Here is a 21,681-nt window from a genome sequence, read left to right as displayed (position 1 = left end):
GTAGTGCTGGCTGGGTGACGAGGGACAAATCAGAATTTCATTGGAAAAGGGGGTGCTTTCTCTAGGCTTCCTTTTGGGGGCAGGCAGGAGAAATATAGTGCTAGAGTACGTCTGCAGTCGTCCTGAAATGCCCCCACCACCAGATAGAGCACTTGGCTTGAATGATCTGCTGAAAAGCAAGCTACACCTTTTGTGTCAATGGTGGGGGGGAGCAAAAACTACGTATTTGTTTTTGCATAACTAACCCCTGAAAGAATATATGCAAACTGCTGACCGGTGTCTCCGCTGGGGCAGAGTGGAAGGCAGATTCTCCAGACTTTATTGCTTTATTTACTGCAGCGTGGGAATGTAAACAAGAGTTTTAAAAATTATTTTTAAAAATAAAAGCAAGCAACTCCTTAACACGCATTATTTCCTCTGTGGGTTCTCCCTAGGTCTCGCAGTAGCCAGCGCCCTGGTGGACATTTCTCAGCAGATGCCAATAGTGTACAAAGAGAAGTCAGGAGCTGTGAGAAACCGGAAGCAGCAGCCCCCCGCGCAGCCTGGGACCTGCATTTGATGCTGGGGCCAGGACTCTCCGTGAGCGAGCGAGAAGTGGGGTGAGGTGTGGCGCACTGGAGCCGTCCGCAGGGAGGGAACAGGCAGGAGACGCTGTGCCGAGCGGAGCAGGGCAGAAAACTGAAAACCCTCCAACTGGAAACATCCGACTCATCTGCATGTTCACAAGCTTTCTTTGACAGTTTCTCCCATCTGTGCTCCAGCATCTAACCTTTTATTTTTGCATAGGAAATAATTGATTTAATTACAGATCCAGGGGTGATCCAGATGTTGCTGGAGGAGGCCAGTACGGAGCCAGTGAGAGCTAGGAATGACACTCAGGTTTACTTCTGGGAAACTGGTCTTGGGACTGTCTCAACTGTGCAAAAAAAAAAACGTAGTGTTTACAGGTAGACATGCTTCATCAGTCGTTCTGGAACGTGGTCTTTCCAAACCAGTCAGGTGAATGAACTTTTCATCTGAAGCCTGCTATCTTTTTAAAAAGATGTGCTATTTATTATTGCACGTTTTAGGCAGATACCTCTCTTCCAGGGAGTAGCTTTCTTCTAGTTGAGCACTAATAATGGTCCATCTCTTTTGAATCACATTAAACTGAGATAGAAGGGGGCTATTTTAAATGCCAAGGTCAGCAGTATTAGTTAGAATGTAAACTGGTGTAACAGATAGTTTTCTATAGCAACTTGATTAACTTAGTCTTAATCCACTTGAAATTCCTCTCTCTCTCTTACCCCCCTCTTTCTGTCTCTCACACACACACACACACACACACACACACACTAAGTGCCTAGACTTTAAATAGATCTAGCAATTGGAAAGTTAGTAAGCCTGAGTTTTTACATAATTGCATTCCTACATTCTTATAAAATTTAAATAGCTACCATTGGCAATCTGCTTTTTTTCTAAAATGTACTTTGCAGCCAGGAAAGAAGTCTCACCCCAAGCAACCTTTGTCCCAGCAGCAGGACTGAGAGGACAGCAGAACTGACCTAACTGTAAAAGCTCCTGTTTGTATTGTTGTCAAAAAAGATACTAAATAGGTGTGACCCTGTGTCCTCCTGCCCCAGGTCACTCTAGGCCTGATGTTTGCTTCAGCCTTTCTGGCCTCCTGCTGCCAAGGCACCACAGACGGGACCCCCTCATGCTACTTGTCTCCCTGGAGCAGAAAAGACAGTGACAGCACCTGCACCAGAGAGCACCTCTGTCCGGTAGCCTGCTCCAGGCAGGTCATTGCAGGTGCCCGGGGAACCGGGGACCACACACCAGGAGAGGGGCGGTCTCCCGTTGGCAGAACCTGCCTGAAGCCTGGAGAAGGACCTGGAGCTGTATACCCTCCTGCCCCCAGGAGGGGCTGGGCTCTTTCCTCCTCCCCAAACCCAGGTGGTAGCTGTGGGGAGGACAGTAGACACTAAAGTGTGAAAAGCACATGGAAAAAATGAAGGAGGAAAAACTATGCCAAATAGAAAGTGACCAAATGTCCGTGGGCTGGGACAATGCCTGCTTCTCGGCCCAGGGCACTGCGGGACATCGCGCTGTCCGTCTCAGGTGCTCTGTATTCTGGCATTACGCAACAGCCTCCCGCGACCTCTCTTCTGCTTCAAAACCTGGGGTTCTCTGGCATTGCGTTGTGGGGATGGACCTCTAGACAACAATGCTCAACTTTTTGAATTTGGAGAAATACTCAAAAGAGCAAAAACTGCGGCATTTCACCTTAAATGCAGTGCCTAGAGAGGAGGGAGTATTATCTCTTCCCCAGTATCAACCCCACTCCCATGAAGAATTGCCTGGAAAGATATTTTCAAAGAAGTTGAAACCCATAAAATACTGTCTGGTACACAAAACACCTCTAGTTTGAGACTCACCTCTCAAAAGCTGTGTTTACACATCACTATTCAAGAGCAGATGGTTCTAGAAAAGACCTTCTCTATGAGCTCCCCACCTCCCTATTCCAGGTCACGGCACCCACAGAGAGCCTGCCATGGACTGGCCCTTCACCTCTGTGACTACCGCGACGCTTCTTGGCCAAGAGGGAGGCACTGAGAAGATCCTACCACAAGGGAAATACTTGTTCAAAGTATTTCCAGTGTCCCCTTGGCCAAAGAAGTCTCTTCCCCACAGTAGTTGCATGCCTTGAAATAACAGGCACCATGTCCCACAGCCACCTGGTTACTGTTTTTTTTCCTAAAAGGTAATGTTTAGTTTTAAAAAGGAGGAAAAGAGCAAGTGAAGTTTAATTCTGCTCTAACAGTGGGGAAAGCGCTGCACCCACCTGCTATTGCTTTGCAGCCCACAGCAAACAGCTTCCTCCAGGCTCCGGCTGAAGGATGGAAGGGCAGGAGACCAGGCACTCAGCTTAGAGCCAGTTACCGAGAGGGCATCACCCGGAACTTCAGAGGTGTCTGCATGTCATGGGAGAGCCTATATATAAAGTAGTCCTGACAACACTGATATTGCACTTGTACATAACTAGACAGTAGTGTCTGGAATGTTCAGACATTCGGAGTGTACATAAAACAAAAATAGCTAAATGTATTTTTATTAAATGTAATGGTGTCCGAATTTCACCTAATATGTTTTTGTGCCCTATTCTGAATATCCAAGTTCAGAGAAGTCCTCTCTCTCGTTAGGCCCTAAAACATTGATAACAAAGCCGAGACGGACACCCCCCATCATGCCGAAGTATTCAGCTGCATCTGGTATCAACTGGCTAACCCTTAAAACCGACTCATCTAACACTGCACAGATGAAACCTGGCAGAGCGTGTGGAGATGCGGCAGTGGGAATCTGTCACTTGCTGGCTGCGAGTGCGTCGTCAGTCTCTGTCAGCCTCTTGGTGCTGTGGGTGGCCAAGGACAACCAATCTCATCCTGAGAAATGTTTTTTCAAGGCTTTAAATTCAGAGATTATACGTGTGGAAATATTTTCCAAAAGCAGTTTCTAGGCTGCATTGTGGTTTGTCTAAATTTTTAATGATGTTTCCCAGGACCATGGTTTACTATATGGGAAGCTGGAGCTGAGAGTGGGGTGGCTAGCTTGTTCATACACAGCTCCTGTTCCCCATGGAGAACCACATGCACCCTGCCTCCTGCACCCCTACCCCCCTACCCCCTCTACACACAGCTTGGGGAGAAGTCTGTGCGTCCCTGGGTGACCACCCACCTCCAAAAGGTAGGAGGAGGCGTGGGGGAAGGCAGCTCATACTCCCCTGAGTTATCCCAGAGGAAAAGCAGCGCTGGACAGAGGACTGGCAGCCAGAACAAAAAGGAAGTATCTGGGTGAGGCCTGAGGTGCAAGATTGGCGACATACCAGAAAATGTGGGGCAAATGAAAAGACCAGAGCACTATGAGTGAAAGTCCTGCTCCTTCAGCTTTAACGGGGTGTATCTATGGGAGGGGTGGGAGCAATTCACTTCCTTGGGGGGTGGTGCCCTTGTCATGTACACCTTTAATCCTTCAGTTTCATTCATTCGTCCATTCAACAGACATTCACAAAGCACTTACTAACAACCTAAGCTAATGCTAGAGCAGTGACCGAAATGAAAAAAGCTCCTGAATTACAACAGAACCAACTCCCAAACCCATGAGAACTGGCCATGCTGAGGGCAGACCCAGGAAGGCAGAGGGTCTGTCCTCGGGGCCATGCGCCGCTCTGTCTGAAACGTTTACCCAATTTACCAAACTCGGCCTCAGAAATCATGGTGATGATTTGTAGAGAGCCAGGCCCGCCAGGAGACATTTCCCAAGTGGTTCAAACTAATGAACGTTCTTGCCTGCAGGGAAATGATTTGTAGAGAAGAAAACTGGCAACTTCTCTTTTAAAGGCAATAATGTAATCGACTTCCAGTAACTGAATTTGTGCACAAAACATTCTAAACACTAGTGAAGCCTGTTTCATTAAACTAATTCTGGCTCTGGAAATGTTTTGTTCTATAGTTATTTACTTTTTGTTTGTTTGGATTCAAGCTTAGTTTGTTAATATGTATAATTTAGCATCTATTGCACTCATGTAAATACAGAGTAAGTATTGTAAACTATTTCATTGCTGGGGATTGTGGGTGTTATACATACATTTAGGACTGCAACTTTTTGGTATTTTTTGTATTGTAAAATAACAGCTAATTTAAGCAGGAACAAAAGAATTAAGGAAGGTCTGTGCATTTTAAACACAAATGTGAAGAACTTGTATATAAACAAAAGTAAATACTATAGTACAAACTTCCTTCGGAAATAAAAGTAGATCTGGTAAAAATGGGGGGTTTTGTTCTGAGTCTTTCATTTTGATTTTGTTTTTCACTTTTATAATTTAGTCATTAGAGCCTTAAGGAAAAAAGTGTTTAAAATGGTTCCTACAGGCCTGACCTGTTGTGGCGCAGTGGATAAAGTGTCAACCTGGAACACTGAGGTCGCCAGTTCAAAACCCTGGGCTTGCCACCCAAGGCACATGTGGGAGTTGATGCTTCCTGCTCCTCCCCCTCCCCTCTCTCTCTGTCTTTCACTCTAAAAATGAATAAGTTTTTTAAAAAATATAAAAGGTTCCTACATTTCAGACTGCCACAGAGGAAGCACTTGGAAATCAAGGATGAAGGTGTAAGACCACCCGGTTTGGCACCTCAGACACCTCTGGGGGAACTTCCTAACATCCCACTCAACCTGTGCACCCTAGAAATGACAGTGGAGACTGGTGTGTAGAGCGGCGCACACGGATGCTGTCCCGGGTCTCTCAGCATTCTGTCTCCACACGGGCATCTGGATGTCTCTCTAGGTCTTCCAAACTGCTAAATCTCAGGTGTGCTGATAGGTTTCACCCCTCCTGGCCCCAAGCATTGTCATTGGTGTTGAGTTATAGATGATGTTCTATGTCCACTCAGAGTCTTGTCTGCGGGCCCAGCCCCACTCTGTGCAGCTCCTGCCTCCAAATGGGGTCAGAACTGTGTTTCAGTGCCTGGTGTGGAGTGCAAAACGCCCAGGATATGAGCATCGTGAGAGTTGAGAACATGGGAGAAAGTGCAAGGAAGGATGAGTGTTCATATAGGGGAGGGTGGGCATGGCATGAGATCAAGGGGTTGGGGGCAAAGGGGGCTAAAGGTGCCTGCCACACTTGGGCCCAGGCCTGGAAGGAAAACAATTGGACTGATGGCTGCTATAAGGTTGGCAGTACCTTGAAACTTGTGGGGTAGGCCATGGGAGCCATCAAGTGTTGCTGACCAGATATGACCCTGTGTTGTGGTAACACTGTGGCAAAGACTGCTATGTCTTCACCAGACCTGTTACACTTTGCCTCTGGATGCCCAGGTCAGCAGCATCTCTCAGCTCCTTTGCAGTTAGGTTGGTGCCATAAACTGAGTGGTGGCCAAAGAAATGTTGGAAGAAATGATGTACACAAGTTTCAAACTTGGCACATGCCATGCTCCCACATGGGACTCCCTGGGAGTCAGGTATTGAACATCTTGGGGGATAGTGGGTCCCTGAGTCTCCACTTAGAGGCAGACCACCTGCGCAGGCAAAAGTTCTGGTCTTACTCTTATTTAACATACTCCTGGAAGTCCTAGCCACAGCAATCAGACAAGAAGAAGAAATAAAAGGCATTCAAGTTGGAAAAGAAGAAGTAAAACTATCATTATTTGCAGATGATATGATATTATATATAGAAAACCCTAAAGTCTCAGTGAAAAAACTACTGGACCTGATAAATGAATTCAGCAAAGTGGCAGGATATAAAATCAATACTCAGAAACAGAGGCATTTTTATACACCAACAATGAACAGTCAGAGAAATTAATGAAACAATCCCCTTCACAATTACAACCAAAAAAATAAAGTACCTAGGAGTAAACTTAACCAAGGAGACTAAAGACTTGTACTCGGGGCCTGACCTGTGGTGGCGCAGTGGATAAAGCATCGACCTGGAAATGCTGAGGTCGCCGGTTCGAAACCCTGGCTTGCCTGGTCAAGGCACATATGGGAGTTGATGCTTCCAGCTCCTCACCCCCTTCTCTCTCTCTCTCCCTCTCCTCTCTCTAAAAAAAAAAAAAAAAAAAAAAAAAAAAAAAAAAGACTTGTACTCGGAAAATTACAAAGCATTGATAAAAGAAATCAAGGAAGATACAAACAAGTGGAAGCATATTCCGTGCTCATGGTTAGGAAAAATAAACATCATTAAAATGTCTATATTACCCAAAGCAATCTATAAATTCAATGTAATACCAATTAAAATACCAATGACATACTTCAAAAATATAGATCACATATTCCAAAAATTTATATGGAACCAAAAAAGAACACGAATAGCCTCAGCAATCTTAAAAAAGAAGAATAAAGTGGGAGGTATCACACTTCCTGATATCAAGTTATACTACAAGGCCATTGTACTCAAAACAGCCTGGTACTGGCATCAGAACAGTCATATAGATCAATGGAACAGAACAGAGAACCCAGAAATAAACCCACAGTTCTATGGACAACTGATATTTGACAAAGGAGGTAAGGAAATACAATGGAGTAAAGACAGCCTCTTTAACAAATGGTGTTGGGAAAATTGGACAGCTACCTGCAAAAAAATGAAACTAGATCACCAGCTTACACCACTCACAAAAATGAACTCAAAATGGATAAAAGACTTAAATGTAAGCCTTAAAACTATAGGCATATTAGAAGAAAACATAGGCAGTAAGCTCTCTGACATCTCTCAGAGCAATATATTTGCTGACTTATCTCCACAGGGAAGTGAAATAAAAGACAGGATAAACAAATGGGACTATATCAAACTAAAAAGCTTTTGCACAGCTAAAGACAACAAGAACAGAATAAAAAGACAAACTACACAATGGGAGAACATATTTGACAGTACATCTGATAAGGGGTTAATAACCAAAATTTATAAAGAACTTGTAAAACTTAATACCAGGAAGACAATCCAATCCAAAAGTGGGTGAAAGAAATGAATAGACACTTCTCCAAAGAGGACATACAGATGGCCAATAGGCATATGAAAAAATGCTCAACATCACTAATCATTAGAGAAATGCAAATTAAAACCACAATGAGATATCACCTCACACCAGTCAGAATGGCGCTCATCAACAAAACAACACAGAATAAGTGCTGGCGAGGATGTGGAGAAAAGGGAACCCTCCTGCACTGCTGGTGGGAATGCAGACTGGTGCAGCCACTGTGGAAAACAGTATGGAGATTCCTCAAAAAATTAAAAATCGAACTGCCTTTTGACCCAGGTATCCCACTGTTAGGAATATACCCCAAGAAAACCATAGCACTGTATGAAAAGAAGAAATGCACCCCCATGTTTATGGCAGCATTGTTCACAATAGCGAAGCTCTGGAAACAGCCCAAGTGTCCGTCAGAGGATGAGTGGATAAAAAAACTTTGGTACATATATACTATGGAATACTACTCAGCCATAAGAAATGATGACATCGGGCCTGACCTATGGTGGCGCAGTGGATAAAGTGTCGACCTGGAAATGCTGAGGTCACCGGTTCAAAACCCTGGGCTTGCCTGGTCAAGGCACATATGGGAGTTGATGCTTCCAGCTCCTCCCCCCTTCTCTCTCTCTGTCTCTGTCTCTCTCCTCTCTAAAAATGAATAAATAAAATAAAATTAAAATTAAAAAAAAAAAAAAACAACTAGTGATTGATGCTTCTCATCTCTCCATTCCTGTCTGTCTGTCCCTGTCTATCCCTCTCTCTGACTCTCTCTCTCTGTCTCTGTAAAATAAAAAAAAATTTTTAAAAAGTTATTAAAAAAAAAAAAGAAATGATGACATCGGATCATTTACAATAACATGGATGGACCTTGATAACATTATGCGGAGTGAAATAAGTAAATCAGAAAAAAACTAAGAACTATATGAATCCATACATAGATGGGACATAAAAATGAGACTCAGAGACATGAACAAGAATGTGATGGCAACGGGGGTGGGAGGGTGGGTGGAGGGGGGATGGGGCAAGGAAGGAAAGAGGGGTTGGGGGAGGGGAGGGGCACAAAGAAAAACCAGATAGAAGGTGACAGAAGACAATTTGACTTTGGGGGAGGGGTATATAGCACAATCAAATGTCAAAATAATCTGGAGATGTTTTCTCTCAAATATATGTACCCTGATTTATCAGTGTCACTGCATTAAATTTAATAAATAAATTTTTTAAAAAAGTTCTGGTCTTTTCATCACTGAAAAGCAAACTTTCACTACTAACCCACTGAGATCTGAGGCTTTACTGCAACAGGTAGCTTTTCTTACTCTAATACACAAATTGGTACCTTGAAGTGGAAGACAATGTAACCAAAACTGAAAAAATGTGGCATTGGCTCCTGAGACCAGGTAGCAGGCACACAGATGCCACAGGTGGAACAGTTGGGGATCCCTCTCAGGCTGTGGCCAACAGTCTGGAAGCTGTTCCGCTTGATAACTTGGAAAGCAAACTACACATCCTTTCAGTTTTTAGCTCAAGGGAAACAAGTTGGGGAAAAAGCAGAATGTGATATGTGCTGGTTATTGGATGCTTTTGACAAGGCATCACAAGAAAGCTCAGTTCCAGAATTAATTCATGAAGCACAAGGGAAGGGGGTGGAGAACCCTGAAACCCAGAGTCTTGGAGTACTGGAAAAGCCAACAAATTTTATTCTTGTCTCCAAACAGTAAGAGGTACCTGTGAACAACAAAGACCCGGTGACATTTGGTGACTCTGGTTCCAGGTCAGAATCAAGTACAGAATGTGGTCTTCCCTCTAGGCCTCAAAACTTTAAGCCGCTGTCTTGAGGGAAAGGCATATAGATAAGGAAGCAAATAAATAAAGCCAACTTTAGAACTGCATCCAGGAGAAGAACCAGGAATGTCGTCATTGACACGGGACCTGCACTCGAAAATAAAAAGTGTAGGTTTTTGAGGGAATTATGTTGCCAGAGAAACCATTAGCTTGACTTCTAAAAATGAAAACAAACAGGCCCTGGCTGAGTAGGTCAGTTGGTTAGAGCATCATCCTGATACACCAAGATTTTCAGTCCCCAGTCAGGGTACAAACAAGAATCAACCAATGAACACATAAATAAGTGGAACAACAAATTGATGTTTCTCTCTCCTCCTCTCAAAGAAAATTAAATAAAAATGAAAACAACCCTGTGACTAATGAGGAAGCTTAATTAGAACCATCTGCAGCCAGGACACGGTTGTGAAAGACATCTGAGGAGAGCACAAGCCAAGGCCAGCTCAGCTGTGGCCCAGAGCGTAGATCTGGGCCTGGTCGGGAACTGCCCCCACCCCAGGATTTCAAAACTGCTATAGGCCAGTGATTGCTGTGAGTCCACCATGCCCATCCTCCCTGTACAGGCGGGTCACGGCCTGGCTGGGCACCAGGGATTTCACAGTAAACAAAACAGACAAAAACCCTTGCCCCATAGTTTACAATGTAGTGGATGAGACAGATAATGAGTACAAGGTCAGATAAGTTTTGTGAAGGTAAAAATAGGGTTGGGGGTAGAAAGTGCCGGAGGGATTGCTACCTTAAGTGGTGGTGCTGAGGGACCATTCTGATGGACAGCTGAGCAGAGAGCTGAAGGAGGGAGGGAGCTGGTTTGGAGGCGCAGCAGTGACAGCACACCTGGTGTGCAAAAGCAACGTGGGCTACCACTGGCACAGGACTTTTGGAGACATTTTGGAAATGGGTGGAAGTGATTTCAATTGCATCGAAGGGGGAGGCCTTGTGATTTATTGAGTGGGCCTGAAGGTAGTTATCCTGTGACATGCAGGACTCTCCCAGCCAACAAAGACCCCACACACATCCTCACTTGATTTTCAAACATCTTGCTGAATGTTTGTGTACGTGAGAAAATCTAATTTTTTTTTTTTTTTTTTTTTTTTTTTTTTTATTTTACAGAGACAGTGAGTCAGAGAGAGGGATAGACAGGGACAGACAGGAACGGAGAGAGATGAGAAGCATCAATTATTAGTTTTTCATTGCGTGTTGCAACACCTTAGTTCATTGATTGCTTTCTCATACGTACCTTGACTGCGGGCCTTCAGTAGACCGAGTAACCCCTTGCTGGAGCCAGCAACCTTGGGTTCAAGCTGGTGGGCTTTTGTTCAAACCAGATGAGCCTGCGCTCAAGCTGGCGACCTCGGGGTCTCGAACCTGGGTCCTCTGCATCCCAGTCTGACGCTCTATCCACTGCGCCACCGCCTGGTCAGGCTCTTTCTAATTGTTTTAGTGTAGTACCCAACCTTATGATAAACACAAAGTATATATTTGAGAGCTGGTTTAATACACAGTTTCACAGAAATGCAACTATTGTGCAAACATGGGAAAACCAAACTTTGTTTCCTTCATAACTTTACCAAGATCTGGTTGTCATTTTGGAATATTCTGTCACCACCAACAGCAATGTCATTCCTGGTAACAGTCCCCAGCCCACACACCTGCCTGGGTTGTATCTGAACAGACACACCCTGCAGCCTCGCATTTCTAGCTGTGTAACGTGCCTGGGAAGAATTCTCTTCCATCCTGTGTCCCCAGCTCAAGGGGCAGGCCCAGATGACCCCAGTGACTGTGAAGGTGCTGCACAGGGAGCAGGGGACCTGCAGGCAGGCCCATCTGCATACCTGGAGGCCTTCCCTCCTCATTTGCCCAACCCTGATCCCTTGAGTGCTCAGTTTGTGAGGTGGTTTATTTTGTTCTCTTATGTGTGTACTCATCTTAATTTTCCTCTGTGTCTTCTGTCTTGGGCTGGAGGCTCCCTTGGGGGTGGGGTAACATGTCCCTGGCAGAAGAGCTGCCCAAGACATCCTTCAACTCAGACCTTCCCCCAGCTCAGAGAGGTGGGGCCATGTTTCTGCCTCCTTGCACATGCATGCCAGACTCACTGCCCAGCTGGGGGATGTTTCCTGAAGCCCTGCAGAGCCCCTGTCTTCCTGCCCCTCTGGAAATTTCACTATTTCCTGTAAATATTAGGTGGTTCTGTGAGATTAGCCCTGCATCTCGATTGGGGAGGGTAGGAGAAGGGCGGTGGGGAGTGAGCAGTTTCCACATCTACCTACTGCCTTAAACAGCAGGCTCCAAGCCAGAGTGGGTATTCATGAGCCGTGAAGTTTCCACCAATAAATCAACAGAAGCTTCTAGCACCTGCCCTTCTGCCTTATTCCCCACTCCCAGCCACCTGCCAGTTAGAGGCCCAGTCATGGGGATGAGGCCAAGACAAGGACCACAGTCCCCCAGAGTGCATGTGAGAAAGTGACAGTAAGCAGGCTACCTGATGGGACATGGAAGCCAACATGCAGATGTGGATGAGCAAGGCAGGACTCCTTCCTGCTTGTGGGGCCACAGCTGGGCTCAGCCTTCAGGTGTTTGGCCAGACTTAACACCATGTATGAGCTGGGACCTTTTTAGGTAGACGTGACAGAAACCAAACTATGACAACCATAGACAATTCCATTAGTTTCCTGGGGCTGCTATAACAAATTACCCAACTTTGCTGGCTTTAAACAATAAATTTATTTTCAAAGTTCCAGAGGCCAGAAGTCTGGAATCGGGTTGGCGGGGTTGTGCTTCCTCCAGAGGCTCTGGGGAAGAATTCATTCCTGGCCCCTTCTAGCTTCTGGTGGCTGCTAGCATTCTTGAGCTTGTGGCCACATCACTCCCATCTCTGCCTGTGTCTCATCTCCCTCTGCCTCTCTCATATAAGGATACCTGTGACTGCAATTAGGAACCCCTCAGATAATCCAGGTTAAGCACCTCTTCTCAAGACCCTTAATTTAACCACATCTTCTGCCATATAAGGAAATCATTCACTCTTCTGCCTACAGACAAGGAAACAGTCACAGGTTCCACAGCTTAGGATGTGGACATATATTTGGGGCCACCACTCAACTCACTACAGCAACAAAACCCTCAGAAAGTAGACTGGCCCAGGAGTGGCAAGACCATGGCCTTTGCAGACTGACTTGGGTTTCTCTGCAGAGCTGGCTGGGTCCATGCCCCAGGCTACCCACACAAAATGTTCAGTCTGGGGAAACACATAGCGCCAGGCAATGGGGGCCCTGGGACCTTTCATTCCCCCACCCCCCACTCAATAAGGAAACCTCTTTCCTTTTGCACATTGTCTGATGTTAGGCTTCATTTGGTTGACCTGAGTTTGCCTGAAGAACTCCCTGCAGTGGTCGGCAAACTCAGTCAACAGAGCCAAATATCAACAGCACAACGATTGAAATTTTCTTTGAGAGCCAAATTTTTTAAACTTAAAACTATATAGGTAGGTACATTCCTTATCAAGGTAGCACTTGCATGTGGTATTTTGTGGAAGAGCCGCACTCAAGGGGCCAAAGAGCCGCATGTGGCTCGCGAGCCGCGGTTTGCCAACCATTGTTAAGACAGCCAGCTGCCATGGACAACTGTGCAATTTTCAACTAGATTCTGCTCACTTTTATTTTCCCAATCTTTTGAAAGGTATATGCCTGTATTTTACTCCAATTATCTCAGAAAAACATGGAGTAGCAGTTTAACATACTCTCACATAAGGCAAATAATTTAGCAGCTATCTAATTCTGCGACTGAGCCACCATGCAGTCATGGTCACCAGGGCAATATGATGCTTTCACTGCCCCGTCCTGCCCCCAATTTCTGCCCCGCACACACACACGCATACCTTATCTCCCAAGCCCATTTATAGGTGTCCACTCCCATGTAGGTGGTTGGGAACATCCCTTCTTCATAAAGTGAGAACAGGCTGGACTCTCACTTTGCCTAATACCTCTCCTTTTTTCCACTAGAAAACTGATTACCATTATTCCATGTGATCTTGATGGGCTGATGTCACTCTCCACGCCACTGGAAGAGTCTTATAAGCCATGCTAGCCCCACCAGGGTCCTGCCTGGGACAGTCCATGAATGCAGGGGAAAACAGGTGCCTTTCTCTGCTGAGAATGCTACAAGGGGGCTGCTGATGGCATTCTGCCTACCCTGTGGTGAGAGCCTGCCTGGCTGCAGAGGGAAGCCATGCACAGACCAGCAGGGGCAACATCATCTGCACCCCTGGAGACAGCTGTGCCTGAAGCTCAGATTGTTGAGTCACATGCCCGAGCTAGCTGGATTTGTTTGGTGTCAAGCAGTAGATAGAGTACTGGCTGAAGCCGGGAGGCTGGTTGACAGCTGCCTCACAGGGTGTCTCTGGGTTTGGTAAGAGTTGCTAAATATAAAGTCTCAGATTGGGTGGCTCTTTATCTGGTCTGGACAGCTGCAGGCCTGGGCTTTGGTGTGGTCTGCACCTAACCAATGTGTTAGGTCAGGTTCTCCAGAGGCCGAGCCCAGATAGGGCTTCTTGGGCCCTGATTCATTGAAGGGATTACCCCCAGGGGAACCTCCTTACGTGAAGGAGGCAGGAGTGGGCAGGGGGAGGAGCTAAGCTAGAATGTGGTCTCAGCCGGAATCGCGCACAGAGCTCTGGAGCAAGACTGGCACACAGAATTGTTCCCCCAGGGGCAAGCAGGCTAGACCTCTGTACCCCTGCCTCCGTCATTGGCTGCAGCCAGCGGCAGGGAGCAGAGTGTGATTTATAAGCGTTTCTTCTAGAGAAGTGGGCAGCTGGGAGCTGTGTTTGCAGTCCACACTCCCAGCAGCTTGGGGATGGGTGGCATTGGCCATAGAAGCCTCCGAGCAAGGCACCAAGAGCCTCCACTTCCACCAGAGCCTCCACTCCCACCAGTTGCGTGGCTCCTGACAAACCTCAACCAGGTTTGGGAAGGGCAGCCGGGAGACCTGGGATCCCTTCACTCTTCAGGAGTCTCCAAAATGGAGGAAGAGGAAGCGGGCAGAAGGCATAGCACCTGGCGCCAGACTGCCCTCTCCTCCCCAAACTGCTTTGCAGAACTGAAACTTAATACATTGCCCTTGGCATTCACGGGGTCCACACTGGCCACACACATGGAGTGGTCACAAAAACCCTTATGATAAATGTCCCTCAGCTCCAGGAAGAATTAGACACTCTGCATGGATAGAAGCAGGTGGAATATGAGGGAATGAAAATAAGACCTTATCACCCCTTCTTTCAGGTGTCTGTCAGGGCTGGGTTCTGTTAGCCCTGAGGTGGGACTCCCATAAGTGAGTACAGTAGGAGATCCCAGTGTTCCCGGCACCCCAGAGTTGGGAGTGAATTAATCAGAGCCTATGTTTGGTGGCAAATAACAGCTGCTTAGGGAGAAATTGCCTTAAACAAATTAGAGGTGTCATTTTTTTTTTTTTTCATTTTTCTGAAGCTGGAAACAGGGAGAGACAGTCAGACAGACTCCCGCATGCGCCCGACCGGGATCCACCCAGCACGCCCACCAGGGGCGACGCTCTGCCCACCAGGGGGCGATGCTCTGCCCATCCTGGGTGTCGCCATGTTGCGACCAGAGCCACTCTAGCGCCTGAGGCAGAGGCCACAGAGCCATCCCCAGCGCCCGGGCCATTTCTGCTCCAATGGAGCCTTGGCTGCGGGAGGGGAAGAGAGAGACAGAGAGGAAAGCGCGGCGGAGGGGTGGAGAAGCAAATGGGCGCTTCTCCTGTGTGCCCTGGCCGGGAATCGAACCCGGGTCCTCCGCACGCTAGGCCGACGCTCTACCGCTGAGCCAACCGGCCAGGGCGAGGTGTCATTTTCTTCATGAAATAAAGAGTCCAGAGGGAAACAGACTGGAGCTGGTGCAGTGGTTCAATTTTCAAGATGGTTCTGATGTCCCCAGGCACTGCCACCAAGATCACGGCAATAAGTGAGGAGGGTTGAGGCCAGAGGCTGAAATGGCCAGTGAACAAGTCTTGGCCCCACCTGGGTAGATCAGTTGGTTGGGATGTCATCCTAGTATACCAAGGTTGCAGGTTTGATCCTCAGTCAGGGCACACATAAGAATCAACCAATTAAGGCCTGACCTGTGGTGGCGCAGTGGATAAAGCACCGACCTGGAAATGCTGAGGTCGCTGCTTCAAAACCCTGGGCTTGCCTGGTCAAGGTACATATGGAAGTTGATGCTTCCAGCTCCTCCCCCCCTTCTCTCTCTGTCTGTCTCTCTCTCTCCTCTCTAAAAATGAATAAATAAAATTAAAAAAAATTTTTTTTAAAGAATCAACCAATTAATGCACAAATAAGTGGGACAAAAAGTCAATGTTTCTTTCTCTCTCTCTAAAATAAAAAAAAAGTAACATTTAAAAAAAAAAAAACTCTCCTGGAAGCCTCATTTGTGAATTTCACTCATTGGCCAGAACTGTGTCACATGACCACCCTAGCTGCAGGGGAGGCTGGAAAAATGTAGTTTCTTTATCTGAGTACTAATAAATAAGGAAAAAACAGACAAAAACAACCAAAATCCCTGTTACTAAGACCTGGTAGTTGATTCAGTTCAGTATCTAGAGGTAAGGAGACAAGGAGACAGAACCCAGAGAGGTTCTGAGGTCATCTGAAGTCAGAGGCCAGCAGAAACACACCCTGTGGCTGACTATGGGTTCAATGACACATCACATGAAAGCAAGGCCAGTATAAGTGCACATGGATTTATTGAGCTATGGATGCCATTCCTACCACTGGCTTAACCCATGGAGAAAGTAGTCATATGGTCAGCGCAATGCTGGATTCTCACCAACACCTGGTACCCATCAAACAACATAATATGGACAGGAAGCACTCTGCCAACATTTGCCATTGGGTACAGGTAACTATCATCATGGGTACTGCCTAACTGGGAGGCTGTCATGAAAGGCTGTAGTGTTAGAGGGGGGTTTGCCTACAAGTCTGTTCAGACATACTCAAGGCATGACCTCCTTAGGGGATCTGATAAAGTCTCCTATAATTCTGGGACTCTGGATGATCTCTGACCTTCTCCAGGTTATCTGGGGCCCTGGTGAGGCCTCAGATACACAGGTGACCCCCTCCCATCTCTACCCTGCGGGAGACTCCAACTGTTCCAAGGTATGTGGAGAAAGAGACCTACAACCAAAAAACCTACTAAAAGGGAAACCATGGGCTTTGCATTCAGGCCTACAACCTATATATGCCTCCCTCCAGGGGACAGGTACACAGGGTGTCCAGACCTACAAAAGGCAGCGGGACAGAGGGACTGGTTGGAAGGTAAACCAGTCCCTTCTCAGTGGGGTAGTACACTACAGAGGTGGCCATTGTGCCCCAGGAAGGGTAGGATAGTTGGCTGTGTTGTCCAAGGTCCACTGTCCTAGTCAGAGCAGAGCCTGGAGAGCCAGGACAAGTAGCATGGAGAAGAGGGAGCACTCCTGCAGGGGCCCATCTGCGGAGGGCACCTTGGGGGGTGAGAGCAGAGTGTGGGCTTGAGCCAGAAGCCTGGCTCTGCTCTCTGCATCCACCCCCATCCCAGGTCATTCATGTCCATCTAGGCCCAACTGGCTTGGAAGGATGGAAGAAGCAGTGCAGGGGACATCAGTTCACCATCCCCGACCTGCACCTACCTGCAGGAGGATGTGCTCAGGGTTCTGGTGGGAGTGAGAATGGTCCTGCAAGACTGGGGACTGCCCTCTGTCAAAGCCCTGTATGGCACCATCTGTAGCGAGAGGGGTCCAGGGTGGGCTTGGCTGGGAAACCCTAGCACAAGGACCAGCTCCTTGGAGACTGAGAGACCCCTGGCATCCTGCAGGGCTTCTCCCTACACACGGATGGGAAGCTAGAGTGTCTGCAAAGACTGGCTTCCGGAATGGAAGGCGCAGGTTAAGGAATAACAAAGTAAGGACAACTGTGCTATGAGTGCCTTATAAACCTTGTAGTCTTCCACCCTCACTGAGGAGGGTGACAATTATCATCCCTATGTTACAGATGAACACAAAATGGGTTAGAGTAGGGTTTCAAACTCAGGCCCCCTAACTCAGACTGGGCAGGGAACCACCAAGCTATTCAAACCCAGAAGTCAAGTTCATCAATTGAAAGGAGCTGTTAGTGCCTCAGGGATAGAACTGCCTCCGAAGTGGCAGAAGCAGGAATCTCAACTCTTTCCATTCCAGGTCTTCTACCAGCCTACACACTCCTAGGCGTCGACTTGGCTCTGTCACGTGGCCCCCGAAACAGCTGAGCACAGATTCCCGAAGGCGCAGGACCACTGCAGAGGCAGAAGTGCCTACCTGGCTGCTGCAAAGCCTGTTTCTTCACCTCTAGAACAGGCTCCTGCCCGCCAGGCGGCTTGGTAGGGAGCAACAAAAGCCAACCACGCTCCCGCCCCGGCCCGCCCCACGCCGGCCCTCACCCAAGCAACGGTTTCCTGTAAAGAGCTCCCGGAAAGCTTCGCACTCCTCCCGCCGGTTTCCGCTGGCTCCGCAGTCGCACCAGGGCGCCACGCGCGCGCTAACGTTGTCCACGTAGTTGGGGGTAACTGCGGTGCCTACGGGGACCCGGAGAGCGGGCAATCTGTCCACCCAAGTGGAGGAAGCCTGGGAGAGCCCGCCCGCCCCCGGACCCTGACAGTGTGTACCCACGAGGCCCGCGTAGGCGCGCAGACAGCTGAGGGCCTGTTCCCGGGAACAGCCGTCGGAGGCGCTGGGGGCGGGCACGCAGGACACCTGGAAGGCCAGGAGGCGGGGCCTGCGCGGAGCGGCGGGAAAGCGATAGGCGAATGGGAGCCCCGCCCAGCCCCGCCGGTCCGCCCCTTGCCCCGCCCCCACCCCGACGGCCCGCCCCGCCCAGCCCCCAGCCCGCCGCCCCGCCCACACCTGCAGATCCCGCTGTGCTCGCAGGCATCTAAGGGCTCCAGGCAGGAGGGCGGCGCCGGGCCGGGCCCCGAGAAGGCGCAGGCGGGCACGAAGGTCTGGCGCCGGCGCTCCGCGCACACGGGGTCGAGACACGGGCAGAAGAGAAGCGCGTGGGTGAGCGCGGGAGGTCCGCGGGCGAAGAAGCGGCGCAGGGCGCGGTGGCAACGGGCACGGGCGCAACCCGCGGCCGCGTCCCGACCTAGGCACCGCGCCACGTACTCAGTGCGGAGGTGCTGACACCGCCCGTCCGCGGTACACGCCTCGGCCGCGTCCACGCATCGGTTCCGTGCGGCCAAGCTGGGAGACCCTGGTGGAGGGGCGGCCCACGGGCGTACTCACCCTCAGCGCCGCCTCCCTAAGATGGGGACGAGCTCATAGCCCGAGGGGAGCAGCGTGTGACCTGAAAGTGTGGACCACTGGCACTGACCGGCCTTCAGTCGCGGGGATGAGCGGCGGCAGGCTCAGGGGGTTCTCGCAACACATGAGGGATGAATGGGGGACACTGGGCTCCCCTAGAGGCTGAGGCCCATCCTACCCAGGCACCACGCCTCGCACAGAACAGCCACACCCAAACAAAGAGGGTTCCGCGGAACCCCTCCCACTCGCGTGAGATCCCACTGACGCGGGAAACAAGGCTTCTGGGGCCCTGTCATTAGTGAAGATTTAACCAGAAACGGCCTTGAGGGCAATGGACACTTCGTCCTCCTTGGCACGCTGAGCTTTCTTCCTTTCCTCTTCTCCCCCCTCCGGCTTGAGGGCCCTTTGAATGGGACTATAGGTTTCTGGTTCTCCTTCTTTCCTGACATCCTGCACCTCCCCCTCCCTCTGCCACCGGGGTCTTACCCCTCCATTCCCTTCTGATGCTCCCTTCTAGCCGGTCTAACCCACGCTGCCCCCATCTGGACTTTGGCCTCCTCCTGGTTCCTCCACCCTTCACCAGCTAGACGAAAGGGGGATTCTCAAAAGAGCTCTGGGAACTGGAGGGCCTGGCTGCACTTGAGTGCACTTGGTACAACAATCAGACACCAGGGGTTCGTTCATTGGACAGAGGGTAAGCTTTGTGCAGACATGCTGCAGACTACATCTAAACCCAGCCAAGCCAGGGTTTGCAGAGGTTGAGACTTGGCAGTCCCTTTCTAGGACATATGTCACCAAACCCAGCTACCTCTGCCCCTCATGCTCCCAGACCTCCCAGGAGCATCTCACTTAGGCAAGAAGCTTTCTAGTAAGGTGGTTCTGAGGCTGGCCCCACACCCATCTCACTGTATAAATGGAGGAGGATGTTCCCTGCTTCAGGGCTAGCAGCAGAGTCCCTCTCTGCACTGGCCACCTCTTTTGGGCACCATGGTTATTCTTGTAGTGGCTTCAGTGCTCTCCTCTCTGCAGGAAGGACTGACAGACACTAGGACTTGGAATGGATATGTGAGTGGAGAGGATCGGAGTAGCAGGGTGAGCCCTCCCTCTCTCCTCTCTTCTCCTCCTCCAGGACACACAGAGTAGCAGGCAAGCTTTGCCCTTCCCTCCCAGTAAAGCCCCTCATGTCCCCAGGCCTCAGCCACACACAACAGCACCTAGTGTCTGTCCCCTAAGGTCTTAGTTCCACCTTTGCTCATTTGCTTACCTTTCTTCCTCTGCCAGGAGCACCCTTACCTCATGATAACCTTCAAACAGTGCATCTCAGCTCCAGGATCTCCTCTGCCTTAAACCTTTGCCTGATTTCATTCTCCCCATCCCACCCAGTAAAATGACCCTTCCTTCTGTGCTGCTTCAGGTGGGGAAGGGACAATCTGAGCAGGTGGAGCAGCAGATGAGTGGCACAGAGACACTGAAGATACAGGGCAAGGGATCAGTATGAAACTCCAAGGCTAAAGGTGGAGGGCTGGGGCTGGAGGAGGGGTAAGAGAAGCAGGAGGGGGGAGACAATGTGAAAAAGAAAGTTCCTGAGGCAGGGGTACCAAGGTGGGACTTGGGAAGTAGCGAGGGGGTGACTCCACCAACCCAAAGGCAAGAGGCAGGAAGAGCAGAACACTGCAGAGCAGACTGCCAGGTGTCCCTGTACCCCAAGCACTTTCTACCTTCCCGCTTTTCCTGGAATCACCCTCTTGCCTTCTACCCTATCCCTGAGGATCTGGGACAGAGAGGCCGGGGTTCAGGGGTCCTGGGGAAAAAGCAGCCACTCACTCAGAAACAGCCATAGCAGCGGTAGCAGCAGCATCGCGGACCCCGAGCAGTGGGCCATGCCGGCCTGCAAACAAAGGAGAGGACAGACAGCCCCAAGCAGAACCTGTGGAAACAGGTGCCTTCTTCCCAGTGCTGCCTGAGCTGGAGCGGGTAGAAACCCAGATGCTGCTGATGAGAGCTCTCCTGCTGCGGCTGGGAGGAGCCTTTACGTGACTCCTCGCCTCCACCGAGTCCCCACCCCAAGCTGCGCCTTCAGGTAGATCTGGGAGCAACTGAATCTGGAGCCTGAATCTGTCTAGAGGGGCCTACAGCACCCTCCTCCCCACAGCAGCTCCTACACAACAACTCCCAGAGACTTTGTCTCTCCCATGCTAAACTGTTAACTTATGAAGCAACATTGTTACTTTCCTTCTTTTATAATTTTTTACCTTTTTATTGTTAACTAATTTTAGACTTGAAGAAAAGTAAAAATGTTAGCGTTCCCCCTTATATGTTTCTCCCCTCATGTTAACACTTACATAATCATAGTATAATTGTTAAAACTGGAAAATTAACATTGTTACAATACAATAAATTACAGACTGGCAATTTTGAATTGCCCCAGTTTTTCTGCTAAGGTCCTTTTCCTGTCCCTAGATCCAATCCAGGATCCCACAGGGCACTCACTGGTCGGGTTGCCTTAGTTTCCTCCAATCTGTGGCAGTTCCCCAGTCTTTCCCCAGGTGGCCCTGCATGCCCCCTTTTTTGGGGAATTGTATGTGATAAAAAACAACAGCCTGACCAGGTAGTGGCGCAGTGGATAGAGCGTCGGACTGGGATGCGGAGGACCCAGGTTTGAGAGCCTGAGGTCACCAGCTTGAGTGCGGGCTCATCTGGTTTGAGCAAAAGCTCACCAGCTTGGACCCAAGGTCGCTGGCTTGAGCAAGGGGTTACTCAGTCTGCCGAAGGCCTGTGGTCAAGGCACATATGAGAAAGCACTCAATGAACAACTAAGGTATTGCAACACGCAACGAAAAACTAATGATTGATGCTTCTCATCTCTCTGTTCCTGTCTGTCTGTCCCTGTCTATCCCTCTCTCTGACTCTCTCTGTCTCTAAAAAAACCCAAAAACTTACAACAGCATTAACCTCTCTATGTCATTACTCAGTTTTCTCTATACATCAAAATCCCACAGCCTGACCTGTGGTGGCGCAGTGGATAAAGTGTCCACCT

General features: G+C 49.0%; 2 protein-coding genes across 3 annotated transcripts in view; one reads left to right on the top strand and one right to left on the bottom strand.

The window, feature by feature from the left end:
• ATRN (attractin) overlaps positions 1-4,807 on the top strand; it is a 150,180-nt gene extending 145,373 nt beyond the window's left edge. The window contains exons 29-30 of one of the 2 annotated variants that reach the window (XM_066236333.1): positions 435-599; positions 3,183-4,807. In XM_066236333.1, coding sequence (XP_066092430.1) covers positions 435-559 — 125 coding nt within the window. In that variant the 3' untranslated portion in view covers positions 560-599; positions 3,183-4,807. Of the gene's footprint in view, positions 1-434 lie in introns of both variants that reach the window. The other variant, XM_066236332.1, reaches the window with a different exon arrangement.
• An 11,291-nt stretch (positions 4,808-16,098) lies between these two features.
• On the bottom strand, positions 16,099-20,526 carry GFRA4 (GDNF family receptor alpha 4). The gene is made up of 6 exons (XM_066237571.1): positions 20,469-20,526; positions 18,249-18,594; positions 18,011-18,120; positions 17,786-17,920; positions 17,001-17,092; positions 16,099-16,835 (listed from the first exon to the last, which is right to left on the bottom strand). Exons 1-6 carry the CDS (start codon positions 20,524-20,526, stop codon positions 16,755-16,757), a joined length of 822 nt encoding a protein of 273 aa, XP_066093668.1. The 3' UTR covers positions 16,099-16,754.
• Positions 20,527-21,681: the final 1,155 nt, after the last annotated feature.

The sequence above is a fragment of the Saccopteryx bilineata genome, chromosome 6, assembly GCF_036850765.1.
Source record: "Saccopteryx bilineata isolate mSacBil1 chromosome 6, mSacBil1_pri_phased_curated, whole genome shotgun sequence".
Taxonomy (NCBI): Eukaryota; Metazoa; Chordata; class Mammalia; order Chiroptera; family Emballonuridae; genus Saccopteryx; species Saccopteryx bilineata.
The sequence above is the reverse complement of the archived record's forward strand: the minus strand, read 5'-3'. Positions and strand labels throughout refer to the sequence as shown.